At 39.6% G+C, this 26444-nt stretch overlaps 2 protein-coding genes across 2 annotated transcripts; one reads left to right on the top strand and one right to left on the bottom strand.

Moving 5' to 3' along the window:
• Positions 1-477: 477 nt before the first annotated feature.
• nacad (NAC alpha domain containing) lies at positions 478-18605 on the top strand. The gene is made up of 9 exons (XM_079837195.1): positions 478-836; positions 8078-12859; positions 12955-13206; positions 13318-13406; positions 16324-16395; positions 16507-16653; positions 16801-16932; positions 17153-17275; positions 17814-18605. Exons 1-9 carry the CDS (start codon positions 752-754, stop codon positions 17826-17828), a joined length of 5697 nt encoding a protein of 1898 aa, XP_079693321.1. The 5' UTR covers positions 478-751; the 3' UTR covers positions 17829-18605.
• Positions 18003-25670, bottom strand: glipr2l (GLI pathogenesis-related 2, like). Its single transcript, XM_079837198.1, has 5 exons — positions 25394-25670; positions 23911-24019; positions 23666-23769; positions 23208-23285; positions 18003-18938 (listed from the first exon to the last, which is right to left on the bottom strand). Exons 1-5 carry the CDS (start codon positions 25404-25406, stop codon positions 18778-18780), a joined length of 465 nt encoding a protein of 154 aa, XP_079693324.1. The 5' UTR covers positions 25407-25670; the 3' UTR covers positions 18003-18777.
• Positions 25671-26444: the final 774 nt, after the last annotated feature.

Below are 26444 nucleotides of genomic sequence, written 5' to 3'. Positions count from 1 at the left end.
GGCACACAAATAAAAAAAGATGTGCACAGATGAATCATTTAGCTATAAACACCGCAATATTCCAATTTGATTTTGATTTCATGGGGGGGTTTAACGGCCTCCCAACAGGTCTGTTTTGATGATATTGGAGGGTTTTTTGACACAAAACCAGCCAAACACCATCTTAGCCAGGCTGGAAAACCAGCTTAAACCAGCTAAGACCAACCAGATAATGGTTTAAATGTTTGGGTTTTTTTAATAGCATGGTTATTAGATTCGATTTTATTTCAGCGCACAGCATCTCTATCTGTTTGCCTGCTGTGTTTTGTATTGCTATCCATCCTCCAAGAGATACAGAAATCTGCTGACATCATTGTCCAAGACCCACTTGCTGAAGGGAGAGCATGAGGAAAGGAGAGAGAGAGAGAGAGAGAGAGAGAGAGAGAGAGGGAGGGAGAGAGAGGGAGGTTATGAGGCAGCACAGCAGTGAGGAAGGGAGGGGTAATGAGAGCGACAGAGAGTCCGAATGGGGCGGGCGCTCAGAGAGAATACTGCAGCTCACGCTCAGATTTCCCATGCTGTTACCGGCGTGTCTCTGCAGCCCCTTTCTCTCTCTCTCTTTCTCACATGCACACTGACATAAATGCACACGCAGAAAACACGGATCTGTATCTTTGCACTGCGGAGGCAACATCCTATACTCGTTTTCTCAGCCCTCAGTTTGCTGGCTCCTGTTTTTTAGGCAGTGCGTCAGAGGCTGTGCCCTACGGATATGCCCGGTGAGACTGCACATCGGAGCGGCCCCTCGCAGGGCCCTCTGGACTCTGGAGACCCACAATTAGAGCTGCCAGGACCAGGTAAGCAAATGTACACTTCACTGCATGCTACATGGGGGACAGGGAAGGACATAAGTGGAATGAGTAGGAGTACACAAAGGATGCTCAGCTGAAAGCATGTGTCTAATATAATTATCTGCTAGGAGGATAGTGAGCCAGAAATCAGCCGCACCCAGAAACATCATCCAGCATTGTCCGAAAAGAGAATTGTGTGTGTTAAGTGGTTGTAGTACACACACACACACACACACACACACACACACACACACACTCCTCCTTCCTGCCTGCAATTACAAGAGCATGACACAGCATCACTCTCAGGACCCCAACATCAGTTGGAATCAAAGCTGTTTAGGACAAGTGCATAGGTGCCCATAACATGCCTGCATGAAACACTGATCTGATGTGACGTGTTACTTTGAGATAAGATACTGATGCTATTTGTTTGTTTGCCTATTTGTCGAGGGAATCAAAGCCATATGTTAAGTACGAAAAATAATAACATTGTCACAGAAGACAGTTGACTTTCCTGAATATATGTGTATATTCATAATATTTTACGAGCTTTTACGTAAACAGTATTTGTCATTCCATTTTGTGATAATGGTACGTGGTTACATTTTGGACACACGGTCCTTGATTTGTCACCAATCAGTAAATTGTCTTGGTGCAGTGAATGCACCAAAGTTAGTGTGCTTAAACAAATGCATATCACCTTCAACACGGATTCATTAGCAAAGAATGTACAATCTGTAAAAAGACATGGAATTTTCCAGTAAGCATAAAGACGGGCGTGTGTATGCGTGTGTTTGAATGAGTGGAAAGATTGCCCTAAAAAAGAGAACCCTCATGTGTGACAGTTTGTCGGCACTATCTTTAGATGACTGAACTAAAAAGAAGGAGACCTGGGACAGCGGGTTTGTAAAATCTGTAGTTGTCTCAGTCGACTCTGTCTCTAAATCAGATATGTGTTGAACTGGGCATCACAAAACAGTATGAGGCACGATGGGACAATAATGGTTGTGTTTAGTGGTGATAAGGGTGTGGTATTCAATAGCAGTGTTGAATATGACAGCATTTTAAGGCCTACCCGATGTGTATAATTTATATTGTCAGCCTTCAAATTCACTTAATATTGTTTATTTTTTAAGCTCAGAAAAGAATCAGTGCATCAGCTATAATACATGCACACTTTAAGAAAGTGCTTTCCATTTCTGATCTCTTTATTCACATTTCATTGTTATTGAGCTGCTACTGAATATTTTAAAGGCACTGTGAAAGTACCAGAGATGTTCTTTAATTGAATAATGTGTTGGCACAGTGTAAGAGCTTGATAAGCTGAGTGGATGTTGATCGGGTTTGCTTGGCCTGCTTCTATTCAGTCCCTCTCAATTACATCACAAGCACATACCAAGGAATCAGATAGGTCAGACATTAAATGATCAGACAATTGGAGTTAATGTGTGTTAACAAGGCCAGCGCCATACATATAACCCACTTTGAAACGTCAAAGTTTTTAGCTTTGAAAATATTTTCAAAGCCTTATTTGTTGACAAGTAGCATACTGCAGCTGACACAAGAGACCCACCATTGGGGATCTATTGTTAAGATAACAGGGATGTTTCATCATTTAGATTCACTTGTCTCTAAGGACGAAGCATTGTTCATTCAGCCACTGCTTCATAAAGCCTCATTACCATTTATGTTTTAAATCTAAACTATGTATCTCATTCTTCAGCATAATAAGTGTTACGTCAGTGAATAGAATTTCATGTTTGACGTCTGTTGAATAGCAATGGAAAAGGAAATATTTTGTAGAATGCCCCTCTTGCATCAGCTATTCCTCACAATACTTGCAGTATTATGTAAGATTTGAAACCGTATTCGGAATGTTGATGATTTCTACTCACTTCCATTGTTCCAGTTTATGTATACCAGTAAAATCACAGATTTTAGAATTTGGATCCAAAATGGTGAACTTTAGCACCACCTACTCATCCTAACTGGCATACAGCAGGGATCTGAGAGTGAAGGGCCCCCAAGAAAGAGGGCACACACACACATACAAAAACATAACTCCATCTGTTGTTTTATTTGAGGAGGGCCTCGAAGCAGGTGTAACTTGAAGTAGGACAAAGTGTGCAAAACTTGCTCTGGAAACAGAATGTCTGTTTGTCTGAATTGGGAGTTATAAAGTCAGAATTGCAAGATATAAAGTCGCAATTGTGAGTTTATATCACACAATTCTGACTTTAGTATAAAAGTTTTTTTGGACCCTCAGAATTGGACTTTATAATTCACAATTGCGAGTTTATATCTCAATTCTGACTTTATATCTCACAATTCTGACTTAAATTCATGCAAATCTGACTTTATAATACGTAATTCTGACTTTATAATAACAAAACTTGCTCTGAAAACATACATAAAAAAATAAAAAATAAAAAAGCGCAGTTCTGTCTTTCCCCCAACAAAAGCCCCTCTCACTTGTGAACACGCTCACACACACAACGACTGCTTTGCATACAGCTCCAAAACAGTGCTGCCTTGTGCAGAAAACAGAAGGCGTGACGTTATCTTTTTGAATCGTGACTAAGCAGAACAATTAGTCTATAGTCTCACACAAGCATACTGTCAAGTATGCACACAAATGCACAATTTAGCTCAAATGGTTTAGGTGTTGTGTAGACACAATGATATACATTATTATGGCCCAATAAGATGGATCTGGCCTGTGGTTATGTTTTTAGGACACAGAAGGAGACAAGTGGGAGGGGATAAGATGGTGATACAGAGAGTGAAATCAGAGAGAGAGAGAGAGAGAGAGAGAGAGAGAGAGAGAGAGAGAGAGAGAGAGAGAGAGAGAGAGAGAGAGAGAGAGAGAATCGAAGAGAGTGATACACATGATGAGAAGGTCATAGAAGACAATGGACAAATGAGAAAGGAGAAAAAAACACAGAGGCAATCAACACGGGACAGTTATCACACAGGAAGTGTTTGTTTATAACAGCAGACATATATTACAATATTCAGGTCATTTAGGTCTGCAAATATGCCTTTGTGTGTTGTTGATGTTTGAGTGCTCAGGTTAACTTGCATGTATGCTAAATCTTTGATGTTGCAAAGACAAACTTAGAAAATCAGTGGTATCAAAATCATTGTGTATATTTTTACATACAATATGAACACATTGCTAAGCAAAGAAACTGAGAAGATGACCTATTGTCACAATTCACCAGTGTAAGTGCCCGTCATTACCACCAGAGGGCACTCCACCCCGGACTGTCACTCCATCACAAACTACATTTCCCATAACTCACTGCACCTCATCATTCCTGATTACATGCACCTGTGTCTCATTACCCGGTTTACCTCACCCTATATAAACCTGGTTATCTCAGTCATTCATTGCGAAGTCTTGTTTGTTTGTCTATACTGCATTTCTGAGCATTCTCCCTGGTTTCATGCCTCTGGTTTTGGATTTCTTGCCTGTTCCGTGGATTACCCGTTTGCCTGTCTCTCCTGCCTTGTTCGCCTGTTTGGACTGATTACCTGTTATGACCTCTTGCCTGTTTGTTGACTACGAGTGTGGATTACCCTTTAATAAAGCTGCGTTTGGATCCTCAACCTTTGAGTCTCAGAGCAGTCCGTTACACATATTAATGACAGTGTATCAATGCAAAATAGTCAGAGTTGGACAAGTTACTTCCAAAATGTTATACATTATATATGACTATTTACTGTCATTTGAAAGTAATTAGTTACATTACAATATTACTGTCTCTGAATTGTAATGCGTTACACAACTTTTGCTTTACTTTTCAGCTACTTTCACCAAAATGACCACAGAAGTAGCCTATGACTAGGCATTCTAAAATGTTAAACTGTAGTTTACTGCTGCTCATTATACATCAAGTGGAGGGCGATGTGGTATTGCATAATGATTGTGTAGGCCCTCAAGCCTACTAACAACATAGGCCCTGTCCCAAATTGCACACTTCATATGCACTTCTGGTCTTGTGGACTTACAATGGCTGTCGCGTGCGCAAGTCTGTTAAGTCCATTAGACCATAGGGTGTCCCTTTTGTCATTTTAGGTTTCAGAAGGGTGTTTGCGAGTGCCCCATTTGTGGTCGATATGCGCCTTCGATGCACACTTTAGCAGAGCCCGCACTAATGCGAGCTCCGGAGCAGACTTCTTCCTTGTCTCAGCCTCAGACGTCACGCCCACGGACCATTGGCTGAACGTCTAATGCATATGGCACACTTATCTGGAAATACATGAGTTTCAAAGTCGTCATCTGATTGGTTGAATTCTACATGATGTCCATGAGTCATGTGTTGCATTCTTTAACGGTCCTCCTGGAAACAAATGCCGCGACTCCAAACCCCCTCGTTGAAGAAGAACGCCGTCGTGTTTACAACTGTGACAATGAGCGCTTACCAGGATCAACTAAACGCTGAATTTTCAAAAGTATGTGAAGTTCGCGGCTCCATTGTTGCAGTAAACTTGCACAATGTTCTTGAATGAATAATTTATAGATACACGCCGGTCTGTTTTTGCAGGGACATTGACTTTACATTTTCATGTCCCTATAAACATGATGCGGAACAAAACAAACTGTGATTGGTTGTGTTACATGTCAGTCAAGCGTCCTCTTGGGCGGTCCTTGACCAATGAAAGCTGCGAAAGAGTCCAGACCTTCTGCCGTCAGTCTGAAGGTCTGGCTAAGCGAGACTAACTTCTTCCTGTGTGGACTCATAGGAAGACCGCGAGTGTTTAGGGTGCCATTTGGGAACAGGGCAATAATGCAATAGGCACAGTGAAGGCTCATGGTGCAATACAATAAGTAACAATCACTGTCAGAATCACAAAAGTCTGTTATATTATTGTAATGATAACTAACACAATAGAGTTAGAGCCCACTATAATACAGCCTATAGCCTAATGACATGGCAAGACGGACAACCTCTTTCTTTTCTTTTCGTTTCTATTCTTTTTTTTTATTTTATTCAAGTTTACTGCACAAACCTGACATGCATTGGGTGGACACGAGTCTCTTGACTTCTCGGGGTTCAAACTGTATGGCAGACCGAGAGAAACTTAATTTCTGTTGCTTTGTCTTGCCAGCCCTCTCGTCCGCCGCATTCTGTCTCTTCTCTGACCCTGCAGCTCTCTCGGTTAGCTTAATGTTAGCGTAATAGCGTGCCACCGCTCCAGGTGTTTCTTCAAATTACTTGTGCTATTTCTCAATGTAGAGAGTTCCCTCTGTGATTGCACTTGACTATTACGTACTTGACCTTTTCTCTGACGAACTGACAATAATGGGAGTATGTCCATCTCACAAATGTAGAATCCTTCTCTGCAGTCATCTCAACCATCAAATTCCAGCAACAGGAAATAGACATACAATTTTACCCACAGGTATAATATTACCAAAATTGTATTAGTATGTGTTTTATTACGGCGTTACATCAAAAAGTAATATATTACAGTAATGGCGTTACTTTAGTAATGGCGTTACTCCCAACACTAGAAACAGTCAACAAAAGGAGGTTGTGGTGATAATCTACATTTAGTCTATTGTACATTTATTGTAATGCTGGGAGAATTTAGTAGATTGAATCGAGAAGGAGGAAATAATAATGTAGCTAATAAAGGTTCCATTTTGCCACAGACAAACCAGATAATAAGTGCAGTGGGTGTAGAGCGGACAGAAACTACTCTGTGCTGATCATGTTAGAAAAATTCAACACACACAAATACAATGCACTGAATGTCATGCATTGGTTGAGTGTAATGAGCTACATGACTATCACTGCCTGTGCCTGTTACAGCTATGACAGCTGACATTCCCATGCTCTTCAAAAAAGTGTTAAGATATTTTTTTTTAAAATTCCTCATTCAGTTATCTGAGTACATGTACTCACACTTACACTTCCTTGCTGAAAAATACAGCATTGATGGTCACCAGCATAAGGTATGTTTTGCATGGAGGGACTATATGGGATGCTGGTTGCTGGTCCCCATCATGGGAAGTGTTGGTGGACTTACTGAGAACAGCATGATTATGCTGGTCCACTAGCTAGACCATTACTATATCAGCTCTAAGCAGCATAAACCAGCCTGGACTGGAACTGGAGCCAAAATGGAATTCATGCTAGTTTATGCTGGATTTTTCAGCAGGGTTTCATATTATCTTTTTTATTATTATTGTCCATCCATTTCATGTAAATAGCAGTGCATGCAGTGGTGTTAGAAATCTAGAGAGGAAAAAGAGATTTCTGCTGACACTGCTGCTCATTTTGCTCTTTTTGAAATCCCTGCTGTCACTCTGAGTTGGCCATGCAGGCAAAAAAGAGCCTTGGTTCCCAAAGACCAATTACTCCACGGACATTAAAATGCTCCCCACGGGGCTGACAATTCAGGCCTCATCACACCCCCACCAAAAAACCCTCACTGTCCTGAATACAATTAAAATACTTTAGTCTTGATATCTTTAAGTTTGATCAATCTTTAGTGGACAAGCTTATGTAGAAACACTGATACCAAATGGCTATCCATCACAATTTAAGTATTTTGTTTGGCCTGTACTGTTATCCCACCCTACATTACACTACTCTTGGATAGAGATGCAAGTTGTTAACCTTATAAATGAATTTGTTTTTCTAGATTTATTTCATTCAGTTCACTTTAGAATACTTTCCCTTAAGCCTAGTCCTAGACCACAATGCATGTTTAGGTTGTTTTAACTGAACGCAACTTGCACTGGCACATCTTAAAATATGTCAGTGCCATTGTTTTGTCTCAAGATGTACACCAGTGATGTTTTTTTCTAAAAGCTGAAAGCTACTTAAATGTCCTATTGAACTAAGACCTAATCCTGGCTTAATCTAAGCCCTGTCTGTGAAACCAGGCCATAGTAACTGCAGTTCAGATGACCTTTTGCAATACTGTATTGAATATTTCATAAAGTGACATTTCAGTGACACTACTAAGAGAAGATTCATGATTGGGGCAACATAGATGGATAAAAAAAAATCAGATGGCTCTACAGTTTGAAGTGATTTTATTAGGGATTTTCAAAGAAATATTTTATAATATTATTATCAAAAATGTTTTGTTTGCTGTAAACACACAGTGTAAAGTTTTTCTTTGCCAAAAAATATTCATGCAAGAATGTGTTAAACTCAATATTAAATGTATGCATATTTTCATATATGCAACTAAATGTAATAATTATTTTTCATCCAATCTTTTAGATCTCTCTGGTCAAACATCCAGCTCTTCAGCCTCAACTCCAACAGACAGTGCCTCCAGTCCTTCTCCTAGCAGCCCTCCAAAACTCTCCCCACTAAGTACTCCTTTTGGACCCCGTCTGATAATGGCCAAACCAACCACTTCTCCTCGCCCACAGCCTGAGGGTGCAAGTTTTGAATTAGAAGGGCATTCTGGAACTATCGGCCGACCAATGGGGCGGTTTGGTAGAGGAGGCTGCCGACGAGGTCCTATGAAAATGGAACGAATCAAAGTCCTAACTGGATCAGAAATAGAAAGTGACTTTCAAGAGCCAGAGACCATGGACTTAAGGGTTGTAATGGGGCAAGAAGCTTTGCTGAAAAACATGGAGACACAGAGTGGAATGCTGCTAGGAAAACAGATAGGTCAAGAAATGTCTAGTTCAGGACATCTGCCCTCAGAACCCTCCAAGAAAGGTCATATCGGGCTGGATGAAAAAGCAAAACTAGACACTGGTCAGGTGAGTTCTATTGTAGATCAGGGTAAGAGTTTGACTTCAGTCCCAGAACAGGAGAAAACCATGGGTCAGACATTTGAATGTCAAGTCCTAGAGTCCAGAGTGAGAGATGCCGAATTGACAGACAGCAGTACTCTATTTCCAGACAATGAGGGAGAGCCACTGTCTTTATCTCAGGGTGAAGTGCCTTCCTTGTCATTTTCCGAGCCTTCCTATGTTGTTGACCCACAACGCATTGGTGTCCTTCCAGGATTGGATCCTGATCGCTACTATACAGCCCCTTCCACCCCCATTAAGATGGCTTACTGCTCACATCTCAAGCAACAATGGCGCCCAGGGAGCCCGAGCCAAAGTCCGGGTTCTCCAACTGATGAGTCTGATCTGTGCTCCCCTCCTACCTCTCCCTCTGGCTCCTACATGACTGCTGAGGGAGGCAGCTGGACCTCGTACACCTCCAGCACCTCCCACTCCTGCTCCCCAAACTTAACAGCTGAGACCGAGTTGCAAGAAGCTCCTGCTTGCTACGTGGGGTCCCTCTCAGAGATAGGCGATGAGCTTGGAGATGAGCGAACTGGTAATGAGAGAGATGCTTGCCTGGGTAAACCTGATATGCAACATGAGTTGCTGGAAGACGTGGCCTGTGAGGTGGATATACTAACAAGAGACACATGTAGGCCTCATTGGGCGACAGAACATGTTTCTATACAAGAGAGCAGCAGCAAGAGAAACACAGACTACCAACAGGACACAGGGATGCCTGAGGGCTCTGTGAGGCCTAGAGATTTCCAGAGAGCCCATGATGCAACTCAAGGCTTTAATGATCCACATCACAGTCTTGAAATGAATTTCAATGCCTGTTTCTCAGAGCCATCCATGAGCCTGGATCCCCCTCTAACACCGGAGGATAATGCAACTTCTGCACTTGATGGAGAGAACAAAACCCCTGTCACTCACTTTCCAGAGACTGTAGACATAGACAGTAATAGCGTATATCTTGAGATAGGATCCTCTGCTCCCCTGTTCCATAGCTACTCTAGGGAGGATGGGCCCGAGAGTGATGCAATGATTCCTGCTTCTATGTTGCCTTTCCATGGAAGCCTGATATTCCAGGCAGATTCCATGGATATAACCCTGTTCCCCACAGATGATGAACAGGGGAATGATGTGGATGCATATGCTGCTGGAGAGGAGGAAGCTGATGTAGATGAGTATGATGATGAGGATGACGAAGAGGAGTGTGACAATGAAGATGTGAATAATGACGCTGCTGAGCAGAAAGAGCCAGCTTTGAGGGGTGAAAGAGGAGTGGAAGACCCAATTGAAGACGACACCTCTGCATCTTTTCTAAATTCCCTTTCAGAGAACTCAATAAATGATGGTGTAGATGAGTCCTTTGCTTATCCAGATGACACTGAGGAGTCAATTGATTCCACGTCTTATAACGGGGAGGAAGATGACCACCTGTACTGCACAGAGAAGCATGCTGAACTCTCCCAACAGTTTCCTGGTCCAGATGAACCTGTGCAGCCCATAAGCCATGCAAAACCGGAATCCTCTGGCAGTGAGAGCGAAATGGAGATATCCTCAGAATCATCTGAGCTTCTACATGTAGAATTGCAAGAGAATCTGACAGAATGCAATATTACTGATGAAAGTGTAATTGCACAACAAATGTCAGATACAAAGATGCTGAAGGGTGAGATTTCAAAAGGATTGACTGTACAGACCAAAACAATGGATGAGCAAGGCAAACAGAGTACAGATCCCTCAACATTCATGGTAACATCAGAGAAAGGACTGCAGATCCCCACAGAAAATCCAACATCTTCTGTTGATCAAGACAAAGTAAAACAAAATTATAGTACAGATGACTCCTGTGTTGCAGGTGCTACAGCTGCTGAAATGTGCTATGAGACTAACGTAGGAATTAGCCAGGAACTGGATCATAAAAATGGAAATAGCATGGAGTTGATTAACACATCATTGCAGCTAGCTGAAACTGAAACCAATGACCTAAATAAGGGAGTCCCCCAACTAACATACCTGGATGACTGCAGCCCCACAAACATTCCAGTTTGTGCCTATCCTGAGCTGTGTGATGTGCCAGATAACTTAACTTCAGCTGATGTTTTACCCTTTGAACGTTCCATGAATCAAGATAATCTGACAGAGAATCAACCTAGAAATGATGATGTAAACCATAGCTCTCAAAACATGTCCTGCTCCACATACAGTAGACTTGTCATTTCACCAAAGAAAGAGAACTCTGAGAGCAGCATTACAGAAAGGGAACTTTACTCTGAGAGTTGGACACCAAGGGATCCCTTGTCTTTAGGTGAATGCTGTGACTTTGAGGCTGAAAATCTGCTCATGTGCGAGATAGCTAGATCAGTGCACAGCAAGGGTTTGTCTGTCGCTCATAACATTGGCACTGGAGAAGACATTATAGGTGACGATGAGGACAACAACCGATATTGTGACCTCCAAGAGAAGATGGCAGACATTGATGTTGGTGTGGTTGAGTCAAACATTGGCAGCTGGAGCTCGATCCAAGATCTTTCAGAGGCAGGAGGGGGTGAGGATGATGCAAATAACCTTCAAAATCCAGAGAGCAATCCGCTCATACATTGCAGTTCTGATAAGAGTCTGGTGTCATCGTGGAATGATCCAGAAACACTTTGCACACCCCTAATTCATAGTGGTCCATCAGAACTGGCATTGAATATGCTTTCAGATGATGGGAAAGATGTGAAAGATCAAACTCCAAATACAGACTTCAACATTCCAGAGGATTTATCTTCAGACAGGAAGGAAAGTGCTGAAATAACTTCTGAACAGCCTCAAGTTCTGGAATCTTGTCAAGAATCTGATAATGTCACATTAACATCAATCATTTCCCCAGAACACATTGATCTCTGTGGATCTTCTTCAAAAACACTCATTTCTAACCAATCAGATAATCTTTGTCCAGTTTCAAACCAGGGTCATTCAAATTCTCAACAAATTACCCAAACAAATACAGATTCTGTCTCGCAAAACAAGCTTGCATTCAACTTGCAAGGGGGATCATTTGGCTGCTTCACATTCAGAAAGAAATCAACTGATATAAAGACTGTAGACTCCTCAGAAGCAATAGTTCTCCAACAGAGCTCTGTCTCACAAAAAGAGACATCAAATTCCAATGATGAGGCTTCAAATGAGGTTATAGGGGAGAAAGTAATTCAATTAAAAGAAAACACAAATGAAACCGTAAATGAGGAACCTAAAAGCACTGACAGTCAACTTCTTGAACATGAAAATACAACTAGCCCTCAGGATCAGAAGAGAGATCAGTTTGACTCACATGAGAGGGGAAAGAAGGAAACAAAATCATGTCAAAAGAGAGAGGCACAAGATTTTACAGAGACGGTTTCATATCTGGAGCAGAACAAAAAGCTTGATGGCGATTCACATAAATCAGGTCTTTCTCAAGCTAAGAGTGATGAGGTTACACCAAAAACAGCACCGAATGCTAATTCAAATCATGCCACAAAACCAAAGGTAATTGATCCCCTTAAATCCAGTATTGCAGTTTTAGCCTCAATGGATAATCAAAAGATCCAGTGCCAAGGGAAGGAAATAGAGGCTACAGGTAATCAAGCAGCAAGCTTTGATATATATTCAATGAGAGAGGAACTTGGTGTAACTCAGCATAAAGAGGATGTCTCTATATCAGAGAACACTAAACCTGTTCAAACACCAGAACAATCGATTTTTCAATCTCCTGACCCTAGCTGTATTGATCCAAATGAGTCTGTTCATACAGAGCCAATGATTGCAACTCAGACAACAGACCTCACAATGCCATATGGGCAGAAAGAACTTTCAGACAGTTCTTTGAGCAGAGTAAGTTTGACAGAAAGCACAAGAGACATCAATGACAATCACGTAGGGGGCAGTTTATCCCTCAGGGTGGACAGCTCAGAACAAGACAGGGTCTCTCCCACATGTTCATCCACAGCCGTCCAGGAGGAGGATCTCTCTACCCCCATTCAGGAGTCACAGCCTGCCCATGACATTTCCCAAACATCTGCTGTCTTGTCACATATTCAACCAGCTCCAGACAACAAACCCAGCCAGCCTGACTCTGAAAGTCCTCTTCAAACCACTGGAATATGCAGTATGGAATTAGCAGCATGGGAATCTGAGGAACAGACACAGACTTTGCTTCTTATTCAAGACACGTGCCATCATGAAAGTCAGAGAACAGTCATGACAGCAAAACCATGCAGACATGAGAACCCTCCAGGTAAACTTTTTCTTGTTTCTTTAGTTGTTTTGTTTTTTCATCCTAGGAATTACTGGTATTTAACTATATACCTGTTATGTGTTTTTCTTGAGTAGTATGTATGGGACACCGAACAGAACAGTCCCAGCCTACAACATCCATTGGACAAACAGACAGTACCCGTGCCCAAAGAACACTGAATCGGTCAGATGAAAGAGAGACCCTACCCTGCATCAGTCCAAGACCAGACTCCTTGGTAAAAACTCAGCAAAACCAAGCAGAGCGACAGAGTATAGAGCAAGATATATGCCCAAATATCTACAGATCAAAAGGCCCAGTGGATGTGAATATCCCCTTCAAAAACAACAGTATGTGCATCATCTGTTTTAGCCATAAGGAATTAGCATCTTTCTTAAGTATGCTTTATGGCTTCTAGTAAAGCAAAGCCGTTTTAGTGTTTAATTTTTTATGTCTTTTAGTAGGTTCAGGTAATGAAACAGACAGTGATGGTTCAGTGCCTGAGCTTGAGGAACCCAGTGGGACATTGCCGAGACCCTCAAATCCACAGGTGAGCTGTAGATTAATGAGCCATCTTCATAAACTGCTGTACAGATGTAACCACACACCAAAAATAGGAGTATCACATGTTAGCATACTAAATGTTACTTTGTTCTAACATATAATGTTACGAAAAGTACTGGCATTTGTACAATAACAGCTTTTTGAGTAACGCAACATGTATTGCATACTTTATCTATTGGTTCTCAACCAAAGCAGTAGCTCCACTCTTCACTTCAATGAAATAACTCCAAACAAAACTCCCTAAAAACTTTCTAAATCCCAATATAAATTAACAAAATGCCTTTTCTTATCTTGATTTCAAAACTCGCTTAAAATAACACTTACCCCCGGTTTCACAGACAAGGCTTAAGCTAGTTCCAGTATAAAATGCATGTTTAAGCTGTTTTAACTGAAAGTAAATTGCACTGACATATCTTAAAATATGTCAGTGCCATTGTTTTGTCTCAAGATGTACAACAATAATGTTTTTTTCTAAGGCCTGTTTATAAAAGCTACTTAAATGTCCTAATTTAACTACGGATGCACCGAATCCAGGATTCGGGTTCGGATTCGGCCGAATATTGGGCTTTTTGACGGGGTTCCTGCCGAACCTCAGAATTTTTTTCCACCGAACCGAACCCTAGGCTTGCACTGCGCTGGTCGAACGTAATGATGCCGCCGTTGAAAGTGAAAATGAAACTCATGAACAGAAAACGTGGCAGTACTTTAAGTCAAAAAAAGGCGATTCAAGTCGAGCTACATGTTCAATTTGCAATGCCGATTTGTCTCGTGGTGGCAAGGACCCTAAACAACAGCCGCTGTTAAAACATTTGCGTATGAAACATCCGAAAGAATACAAGTTGTGCATTAAGGAATCTACAGACAGCAGCCAAAATGTATTTTATTTTACTGTGCAAACAGCCGCATACAGATCAGATAAAATATAAATAAAAAAAAAAAAATAAATAGGCCTACACTAAATATTTTTCACTTAAATAATTACCAAATTAAGATGACAAAACGAAAATACACTGAATCCGTTTGAAGCTTTGAAGAATCGGAATCGTTTTTTTTTTTGGTCAAATAAAAATAGCAGGCCTAGGCTACCTCAATCCACACCTTGTAATTTTTTTTTTATTTTAAGTAACATGTCTAACGTTAAGTGATGTGGGTTAGTCTGGAGCACAGCCTGTTGACAGTTAAACCCGCGGCAGAAAACAACCTCTCAATCCTTCTGTCTCCGCGTGCGCCTCCTGTGCTCTCCGTTGTGCTGTTCTTTGAAGCGACAGAGGACGACTTGGGGTAATTTTTCTACAAACAATCAGGAAACAGCGGTGAAAAGAACATACGCGACAATGTTTACTTAAGTAAACTTGACCAAAACCACACTATTAAAAGCCATAAACAAGGCTTCAGATGGCACTGATGTCCCGGGAATACAGAGATAACGCCTCGCTAGAGTGGCCAGCCTCGGGAAGCGCCTTTTGCTTTCCACCAGTCAGGAGCTTGTACTGCTGTATTTTTCTGTCGAAATGGTCCCACACAGTAAGCTTTTCCATTGCTTCATATTGCGAGATATATATCAGGTTTGTGGTTGCACATGTCGACGCGCTCCGTGAGTGAACAAATAATGCTATACAGCATATTTCTTAACCATACATCAAAAAAACGTTAAAAACATTTAAACCGTTTAACTGATTGTATTAATCGTTTTTTTTACCGATTTAATTGAAAGTTCTTACTTTCGGTTAACGGTTAAATGGTCAATAGCATCCTTACACTGCTGTGGACGTTGTTTACTTCATTAATGTGTTTACTGTGATAATGGACTGAGGATGGCAATGGGATTCGGTATTTGAACCCCAAAAATCTGGATTCGGTGCATCCCTAAATTTAACTAAGGCCTAATCCTGGCTTAGTCTAGGACATGCCTGTGAAACCAGGCCTTAATTTCAGCATTTATACTCACTAGCCACTAGCTCATTTTAATTAATTAAATTGAACAAGCAGCAAAGATCACTTCTGAGTGCACAACAGAGCATAAGCCGGCAAGATGTACTTGCATGCATCACTGACTACATTTACTTGGACCGCAGTAATCGAATTATTGACATTATTCTGAATAGGACAATATTCTGATTAAGGTGTTTAAATGAGTTGCTTTTAGAATATTCCGTTCAGGTTCCCGTTTTACATGTTATAGAATATAGATCGATTAATGACACACGTCATTACGTCTCCATGTCACGCAGTCCGACGTTCCCTCCAGAATTTCACGTATCAACATACAGTTCGTCTTCGTTATGGTACCATAAACAGTTTTGGGTGTTTCTTTTTCAAATTTTTCACGAAAGCTTCAAGTGCAGTTAATTATTTGTCATGCTACACATGCAAATAGACAACGGTGGATACAATTTCTCCGGCAACAGGCCTCCTCTGCCGCCACGACAAACTCTGAGGTACTGGACAGTACAAAGTAAGGATTGGTGGGAAAGAGTTTCTTAAAGCCAAGCCATGTCCTCTTATTTTCCATCAAATGGTTGACCACTGCGTGTGCATATGTGTCCTGTAACACACAGTTAGATTAAGGTGTGTACATGTCTGTAATGCACTCTGATAATGTGACTAAAATAGGAATACTCCACATGTCTTAATGCGATTTGTGTTTACTTCGAGTATGACTTTAGCCGGATTAAGGTAATTAGAAATCGCTGTTCATGTACATGGTAGTTTCTTAATCAGAGTATTGTTTTAATCAGGTTAATATCGGAGTATTGTTGTCCATGTAAACATACTCACTGTAAACAAGTACAACCATGCAGTATTTTATGCAGTGTTTTTATCTAGTTGAGTGTACAGTAAGAACAATGATAGGTCCTACCATACTCTCTTTATACTTCATATTTTCATCTTTTTTCTCATAGTTATCTCACTCTCCTGCTGATGAGTCTGTGAGCAGAGCTAAGCAAAGTCGAAGTGAGAAAAAAGCACGAAAGGTGAGACTGCACATCCTCAAGCACATTTCATTCAACTTTAAGACTCGCTGTATTGTGCACAAAATCTCTGACATACTATCTTTTCCTCCATGTGGTCGTTATCATAACAAGGCGATGTCAAAGCTCGGGCTGAAACAGATCCATGGAGTGACACGCATCACCATTCGGAAGTCCAAGAACATTCTCTTTGTTATTACACGTCCAGATGTGTTCAAAAGCCCTGCCTCAGATATTTACATAGTCTTTGGAGAGGCCAAGGTTGGTCTTTTCCTATATTCAATAAGAAAAAGATATCTTCCAAAAGCTGGCTAGAGTGGCACAGATTTCCTTATATTCCTAATATTTATATCTTGACCTGTGTTCATTCATCTGGGCTTTCGGTCTCTCTCTTCTTCTCTTTGTAAGATCGAGGACCTCTCACAGCAGGTACACAAGGCAGCGGCAGAGAAATTTAAGGTTCCTCTTGACCCCTCACCTATGCCATCAGACATCACACCAAGCCTGACCATAAAAGAAGAGAGCGAGGAAGAAGAGGAGGTACAAATCCGCCATTTCCTACTTGAAAGGAAAATATCAGCCAAAAATTAACATTTTGTCATTATTTACTTACCTTCATTAATTCCAAACCTTTATGAGCTTCTTTCTTCTAAGGATTAAATAATACCAGAAGTAAATAATGACAGAATTTGCATTTTTGGGTAAACTCGTGTGCTTGAATGAATTAAGGTGAACAACATTCTCTTTCTCTGTTTGCAAGCTGGATGAAGGTGGGCTGGAGCAAAGAGATATCGAGCTGGTGATGGCCCAGGCTAATGTGTCTCGAGCTAAAGCCGTCCGTGCACTGCGCCACAACAAGAATGACATTGTCAATGCCATTATGGTGAGAGATTGCTTTTGTATTAAACATTCAGCATTTGTACATCTATGGCCGGTTTCACAGACAAGAATTAAGGCTAGTCCCAGACTAAATGCATATGTGCAATTGTTTTGTCTCAAGATGCACACCAGTAATGTTTTTTTCTAAGGCACGTTTGAAAAAGCTACTTAAATGTCCTAATTTAACTAAGGCCTAATCCTGGCTTAATCTAAGCCCTGTCTGTGAAGCCAGGCCCTAGTGTAATACTTACTTTTACACTAGATTTCCTCCAATTCAAAATCCCATAAAGAGAGTCCCTCTTATGTGTATTTTGCTTCTTTTGGACCTCCCATAAACTGGCATTGTTCTTAAATTGAGCAAACAAACTAACCTGAACCCTAACTTTGGCATTTTTAACTGTGAAGACATAATTTAGTCCCTTTATTAAGCTTTTATCAAACCATTGATTACCGTTTACACGTTTACCCTGCAAATGCAGCGAAAGTTCACAAACAAACCCTTTGACTGCTATTAATATTTCACCTTTTGTGTCTGTTCTTAGGAGCTGACCATGTAAGAAGGGAAAATACATCTTCCCCGCCCCTTGCGTGTTTTCTTTCCCAAGTAATGCTGCTATACTGCACCCTCCTGCTGAAATAAATCTGTTACAACCAGAGCTGTTCGTTTCCAAACATTATCTACAAATCACATAAATGCACCTTACAGACAAAAATGTATAGTCATACATTTTGAACATACAATCTTTTAATATTGCCTTAATGGCTCAGATGTTAGATCAAAGGATTGTAGAAATAAAAGCTTATGTCCTCAAAACTGATGGTTTGAATCTGACCTGAATATTTTCTTTGTGAAATTTTCCCCTGGGTTATATGCATTTTTCTTATATCTTGCAAGCAGAAATTGTGCACATGGCACTGAAATTGATTATAGAAGTGTTTTTAACTTCCCAAAGTTGTAATTCTTTGAGAAAATTGTAAAGATTGTGCGACTATGCTCAATGACATGTGATAGACTATTTGAACACTTTCGATTTTAATTCACATCAATATACAAAGACAGAAGAATGATCAAACAAATACTGAAGAATCACCAAGGGATGAATGTTACCAAAGCTGATTAGATCTGTGTTAAGACTTCATTCATAAAAATAATACTGTTATGCTGACATCTACATACCGGAGTATGTGGCACACACAGGCCCACAATGACCTAACCACTATGAAAGTATAGTTTTATGCGTTAACTGTATAACTAGCATTAGCTATAACATTTTAGGTTTAACATAAGCCTCTTTGTATTCAAGTTAATAAAATGAAAATGTGTCTGAAATGTAAAAGTTAAGCTCTTTATTCAAGTAAGACCTGTGTATCTAAGGCAACCAAAGTCTGCGCTGTGCATTCGCTGTTCGGTCCTCCAAGTCAGAGTCTCTCCAATTTCAGCTGTTCCCCGACCTCTTTCTGTTTCCCTCCCTACCTTTGTTCTCATTGTGTCCAGCTACATTTGGATCAGCTTTTAGGGGGCAGGACATTGGCCTGGAAGTGGCCCTGATTTGTAATGTTGCCGGCAGGGAAATAACGTGCCACTACGAAGGTAGATCCATCCGAGGCCACAGCTTTACCCACACCGAGTTTCTTCGAGCTTTTCCACACCACTGCAGTGAAATGACCTAGAACAAAAAGATGGTTCTTACATTAATTGGTGTGCATTGAAGCAAGGATCTGGATGTCTTGTCACAAAGTGTTTATGCATGTTTGACTCACATAAACCATGTGTTGGTTGTTAGTGTTCAGTTAAATATTTATACGCTGAGAGACAGAGTGGAAACATTTGAGTCTAAGAGGGACTCTAGTCCATTTTATTCACATGGCAGATGCTTATCTGAAGCCAATTACTGGTGATTTCATCACTTTTTCTCCCCCTGAGAATCAAACCCACAGTGTTGACAGCACCATACTTGACCAACTGAGCTACAGGAACACCCGTTCCTAGATTCCCAACCACATATTTACAGATTCACAGTTAGCAGAGTCTATATAGTCTGAGGGTTTTGCATCAGCTGCTGTAAAATTGGGAATCCTTCAAATATGTTCTGCCCTCTTGAGGTGGTGAGTGGTATTACTCATATCCTGCAGGCTGAAGCTGATGACAGTTGAGGTGAATAAAAGCTGAGGGGGTGAGTTAACAGCAGCAAGTGAGACATCATACTATAAGAGACTTTTCATAACGGAATTTTATGGGGAATTTCCTGTGCCTGGTAGGGCTTTGGAAAGCTTCATTCCAGTAGGATGAGTCACATCTGAGAACAACGTAAATTAAAAGAAAATATTCCAGAATATAGTATTACACTGACTGGGCCAAACTTATCTACTATCTGTGTTTGTATTGTATTTGGTTGCTCTAAAGTTTAAACAAAGGGTGCTCAATCCTGTTCAATTCAAATCAACATTCCCGCAAAGTTTAGTTTAATGCAGAACTAATTTGGACACTACAACAAATATGGGCAGCAGGATATGATGTCATGCCTTAGTGCTTCTGTTTGAGTAAATAAATAATACATTTGAAGTCTTTCTGAGCCGGAAGTTGTGACCCAACTTCAGTATTGTGACCATCTGAGAGTCAAATGTGGATGGGTCCTCTCCCAGAAAATTTTTAGTGGAGTAGATGCCATTTACATTAAGTACAAATATACCCCCTTGTTTACTTAACTTCTGGTTGGGCCAGTCAAAATTACGGAAAACTAGTTTTACGGAAAACTCAAAACTAAATTACGGTAAAGCACATGGCAGAAAGTTTTGACACAAATCAACCTGAGGTTCGAATCTGCCTTTTGCCGAACTCGCTCTACCTCTACTCCCTTTTGCCATCACATATCAGATCGGAAAAGCATTTATTTTCAATAAAAATTCAGAAAATATTAGAAAAGTGGAAATAAAGCGTCTAACGTGTTTAACAATAAATGTTTGTCAGTTAGGAGTAGGTTAACAGACATGCTGTAGTCAATGTGACATACATAATTCACCCTTGTTGTTAAATATGGTTCTATACACTGCTGAGTATTAACGCAGCACTTTATTCTTCATAACTGTTCAGGGATCGCGGTCCCTTTAAGATGTTCTAATGCGTGTTGACACATCACGTAGGTTAAAGGGTTAGTTCACCCAAAAAAGAAAATTCTGTCATTAATATCTTACCCTCATGTCGTTCGACACCCGTAAGACCTCCGTTCATCTTTGGAACACAAATGAAGATATTTTAGTTGAAATCCGATGGCTCAGAAAGGCCTCCATTGGCACAATGTACTTTACTCTCTCAAGACCCATAAAAGGTACTAAAGACGTTGTTACAAAGTCCATCTCACTACAGTGGTTCTACAATAACTTTATGAAGCGACGAGAATAGTTTTTGTGCGCAAAAAAAACCTAAATAACGACTTATATAGTGATGACCTATTTCAAAACAATGCATAATGAAGCTTCGAAGCGTTATGAATCAGTGAGTCGATTCAGCGGTTTGGATCGCCAAAGTCACGTGATTTCAGCAGTTTGGCGGTTTGACACGCGATCCGAATCATAATTCGACTCACTGATTCATAACGCTTCCAAGCTTCATGATGCTGTGTTTTGAAATCGGTCATCACTATATAAGTCGTTTTTTTTTTACCGCACAAAAACTATTCTCTTCGCTTTATAACGTTATTGTAGAACAACTGTAGTGAGATGGACTTTGTGACGTCTTTAGTACCTTATGGGTCTTGAGAGTGTAAAGTGCATTGTGCCAAAGGAGGCCTTTCTGAGCCATCGGATTTCAACTAAAATATCTTCATTTGTGTTCCGAAGATGAACGGAGGTCTTACGGGTGTCGAACGACATGAGGGTAAGTAATTAATGACAGATTTTTCATTTTTGGGTGAACTAACCCTTTAACAACCTCTGGAGGAAGTGTTTTCTGTTATTTGGAAAAAATAAACACACACACTCGTGTGCTCAACTTGAGAAGTTGTCGATATCATTGGTCGTAAAAAGTGCATGCAATGGTTCCGACGCCCATGATTGTGACCTATTTTCAAGTGAAATGTAATACTGATAGAGGGCAGGGCTTGATTTTAGTGTACCTCCTCACCACCTTTTTAAGGATGCTCTGCCCAAGCTGTCGAACTGACATCATCAGACAAGGAATACCATTCCAGAAGGGAAGCACATTTTCTGATTTTAAATAAAGATTATGAAGAAAAGCGAACTGTCAATTAGGGCCGTACCCACCATTGAGGTCCGAACCTTTTTCCAAGGAGTATACAGCAAAGGTTGTGAAATAATGATTGCCTAATTTGACTCTACTTTGGTGCTGCAAGGATATTGCACAACACCAATATAACTAACCTTCTCGTCTGAGCAGCCTCAGTGGTCAATAGTGCTCATAAATGTCAAAATGTTTGAGATGACCAATCAAATCAAAGTAGGCGGGCTTTATGTTCACAGAAGCTGCTGAGCAGTGAGCTTGAATTCCAGTTAACGGTAATAAAGTGCGAGGTAAGATGTAAATAGCTTAACTAAACATTTAGCTGTTTTATGATAAAACTGTTAAATGACCACTATTTTGAATTGAAAATATTATCAAAAAAAATATTTGTGAGCTTGGTAGCCTTCAGTAAATTCACTTCAATTCATAAAACATATCAGTTCACCCTATGTTTACTTTTTTTTACTGCCACCCAAGCCCTCTAGCAAGCTACATTTTGGGACCTCTGTATTTAGAAAACCCTGCGTACGGCCCTGCTGTCAATTTATTGTTCACCACAAGACTAGTAATTTCACAAAAAACACAGTGATTTCATGCCGACTTCAAAATATGTCATCCACTCCACTCTCCTGCAACACTGGAAACAGAGGTGGACAGTAACTAAGTACATTTACTTGAGTACTGTACTTAAGTACTCTTTTTGAGTATCTGTATTTTACTGAAGTTTTATTTTTTAGGGATACTTTTACTTTAACTTCACTACATTTGAAAGACAAATATCATACTTTTTACTCTACTACATTTCTATCAAGGTCCTCAAAGTCAAAAGTCGTTTCTGTAGCAGCTTTGAAAATCAGTGGATGATTTGTTTCTTCTTTAAAAGGTATTTTTTGTTGTTGTTTTTGCAGACAGGCTATCAGTAATCACTCTTGTATAGGCTCATGTGAAGTTTCCCAACATTTTTTGAACACTGATCAGTTTATAGCAAAATGGAAGAAGACAGTTCCTCGAAAGTATTCACGTAAACAAAGTTGATTATGTCTTAAGTGAACGTAAACAGTTGGGGGAATATCGGATGTGTATCAGTGTATAGGATTTGTGCATTCTGCCTTAAAGTGACAGCAGCTTTGTAAAGAGCTTTGTAACTTTCATACAAGTATTTAAATTAGTTCAAGGTAGTCGTATGCTAGCATGTTGGATGGAGCATCGCTGACTGGCTTAAACCACAATGATGGCATAGAGTGCATTTATACAACAATAATAAAATAATTAATTGACATAAAAAAGGAAATTTACTTTTGATACTTAAGTACTTAAGTACAAATACTAATACTGTAATGGAGTTGTGTACTTTGTCCACCTCTGACTGCAAACCATTAAAGTCATATCGTGTAGTTTTGTGTACTGAGCCAAGAGATCAATAAATTACATTTATTTACATTCTTTCCCTACTAAAAAGAACATCTTAAACCAACCAAAGCTGGTTTTCTTGTCTTAGTTGTTTTGGTTTCTGGTCATTTTAGAGAGGTTTTGGGCAGTTTTCAGCTGGTCAGGGTGAATGAAATGGAAGTGAATGAAGTGTAAAGTTGCATAACTGCCCAGAAAGACCTTCAGTTGCTGGTTTGTGTGTGTTGGATAAGAGTCTGAACTAAGCTTTGCAGGTAGCTTGATCTCCAGGAGCAGATGTAAATAATCTTACCAGTTCCAGAGGAGAATCCTGGCTGGTTGAAGTTGTACTGGTTCACTTCATTATACCAGCGATCAGACACATCTTTACCTGTCAGCACATGCACACAAACATACACATAGATTATCATGTGAAACAGGCAGGCCATAAAAATTCAGCAATCCAAATTGCATTATTCTATAGAATGTGTTTTTGAACATTTTTGCAATGTGGTTGATGAATTATAATATTAAACCGATGATTCCAAAGAACAACTTGAAGCTAAACTTCATATGACCCACTATACATTTAGTGACACTTTACAAATCACCCCAGACTGGCCAGACATTCCATTCCACTTAGTAATCAACTTTAGACTGAACATGGAGCTAGTCAATTCATAATGAGTCCCAGCTGTTGAGAAAATCTGTCTGCTATTATATCTATGCAAGTATCTGGACACTTTTGAGACAGAAGAAGAGGATTTGTACCTGTTTGATCATAAGACGCCCATGCTAAATTTTCTCCACAGTTTCCTCTACTAGACTCAGCACTGTGCTTCAGAATCCTGGTGCTAGCAAGGCTCTCGGCATATCTGCAAGACACATGCATTCAGCTGAATTGAAGGGCATTAAACTGTAGTGAAGAGGAAAGTAATGTCAAAGAAAAGAAACTGTGGTTTTACAAGATTTGAACAGCAAAGAGCAGAGCAAGCATATGGGAGAAAAGGCCTCACCTTGCTGCTTCACGGCTCAGTTTACTGCTGAGTTTTAAAGGTGGGGCTTGATGTTTCCTCCTGTACTCATTATGAGTCTTCAGCACCTCCTCGCAAAAAAGCCTGGAGGCTGCAAAGTCAACAGAGTATCAATAGCCAGAGATTAGAAAGTGCAATTTTTCTTTGCTAATCTCAACAGATATACAGCTGGCATAATATATATATATATATATTAGCTGGAACCAGCTTCCTGAACAGATCAGATGTGCTCCAACAGTAACCACTTTCAAATCCAGACTCAAAACACATCTGTTTAGCTGTGCATTTGCTGAATGAGCACTGTGCCACTGTACGTCCGACTGATTGCACCTTATCTTATCTATGCATCCTCTTTTTATTCTTTTAATAACTGCTTTAGTTTCCTTTGTTGATTGTTGTTTTATCTATATATCATCATTTTATTCTTTTTAGTTCTCTTTACAACTGTATATGTATATTCCTTATGCATCTGTCACCATTTTATTTTCTCTTTACAACTGTTTTAATTATCCTTGTTTTTATTTTTAATTCTTACACATATTCTTATTTCTTATGTAAAGCGCTTTGAATTGCCATTGTTTATGAAATGTGCTATACAAATAAACTTGCCTTGCCTTGCCTTGCCTTGCCTTACAGCCTAAAATCCTAAATTATATATTACTCAAGGCTAGTAATAATTTGACTGGTAAATAAAGCATTGCAATATCTTTTTTCTTTGAACATTTTTGATTTGTTTTAGCCTTGAAATAAAGAGAATATAAGTTATTTTTTTAAAATATATATTTAATATAACATAGATGGATATAATCCAACATTTACTTAACATTACTTAACATTTACTTATTTACTTATCAACATTACCAAGTTTGATTTTTGGTCCTTCGTTGTAAAAAGTTATATACTGTATATCCATATACTGTATCTTTGGTTCTGAGTAGCAAAAATAAAGTCTGTATGATTTTAATGTTCTAGAAGTGTCTTTCACTATTAGAATAAAATAAAATGTTGTATTAAAAGAAAAACATTTTTAATAGACTCATTTTAATTAACATTACAATTTATTGTAAATAAATTGGTTTGTTTTAACAATAATTTATGTATTATACTTTTGAAAAAAAGTGACTGAACATTCAGATAATGCATTGAAATTATGGCAAAATCTGTTCTCTATTTGCAACAACTTTTGGTCTGGGCAAATGTAGCCAAACAATTGTGCTTGCCACTACTGCATAGGCATAAATCCAACTGCATGATGCTATTGCTCAAACAAAGCAAGGATTGAGTAGCTAACAATCCCCAGCGCGCGCGCACCCACACACACACACTGGTAAAGCATACTCAACCTGTGCTGACAAAACATTGAATAGCAGAGGATGGCGGTGACAGAGACTGAAGAAAATATGTATTTGACGACATCACAGATGCTAAAGCGAGACATGGATTGAAAGGTGAATTGTACACTTACCTGACTTCCCCATGGTAAGAAGACTACTCTAATCGAAGCTCCTGCTTGTAGAGTAAAGTTCCCTCAACTGTCACAATTCCTGCCAGCTGTTACAATACTTCACCCTTTTCCCCCAACCGTTTCTTTCTATGCCTCTTTCTCTCGTGTTTTTCTAACCCTGAAACAGCTTACAAACAAGCTTCAGTTCACTTCTTTATATCATTCCCTGCGAATGTATCTTCTTTTCTTTCTCTTTCCTCTTCACCACACCTCCCTCACTTTCTTTCTCTCACACTGCAGGCCAGGGCAAAGGAGATTCTCCACTCAGGGCTGTGGTGATGACATCATCTGTATGAGTCAAGTGGCCTTATATGGTGTTGGCATTGCTGCTTTTAGCTGGAAGCATTGAGCTAAAACCAAGTCCAGGAGCACACACATGTTATTATCTTAAATAAACATAAGCTCAAGTTCTTCTTTTTAACTTAATCCTCCTAAGACCCAGGGGAGGTGGAAGTTTTTTGAAATTAGTATTTTTTCATGTCATTGCCTTGTTTATTAGTGCATAAGAAACAAATAGATTTTTTTTAAATCATATGTTATGCTATGTCCATAAGTGGACACCAGGACTAAGTTGTTTGAAAATAAACTCTTTTTTTTTTTTAAACCAAACTTGGTTTAAAGATGAATCTCAACTATGAAAGATATAACGGAATGAATTGATATACCATTTTACTTTGGGTTTTCCCATTCAATGCAATGTATAATTGAAATAATGGGAGTAATAGTTGGCAACATTTTCAGAATAATATGTAATATTTTATAGAAATATTGATATCTAATTTATTTCCCTATTTACTTGTTGTGTCTCTTAAAATGCCTGATAAACATGCTTTAAGTTCCGGTGTCCTCTACAGAGGACATGTATGAAATCAATGCCCTGTTTTGTAACAGAGAGTCATTTTGATAAGAAACCCCATAACATTTTCCTGAAACAAATTAGTCAGATTTAAATTACAAAATATTATCATATAAGAGTGATAAATTTGATAATTCAGTCCTTTTTAAAGACCAA

The sequence above is a fragment of the Gobio gobio genome, assembly GCF_949357685.1.
Source record: "Gobio gobio genome assembly, chromosome: 15".
Taxonomy (NCBI): domain Eukaryota; kingdom Metazoa; phylum Chordata; class Actinopteri; order Cypriniformes; family Gobionidae; genus Gobio; species Gobio gobio.
Note: the sequence above shows the minus strand (reverse complement) of the source record. Positions and strands in the feature narration are given on the sequence as shown.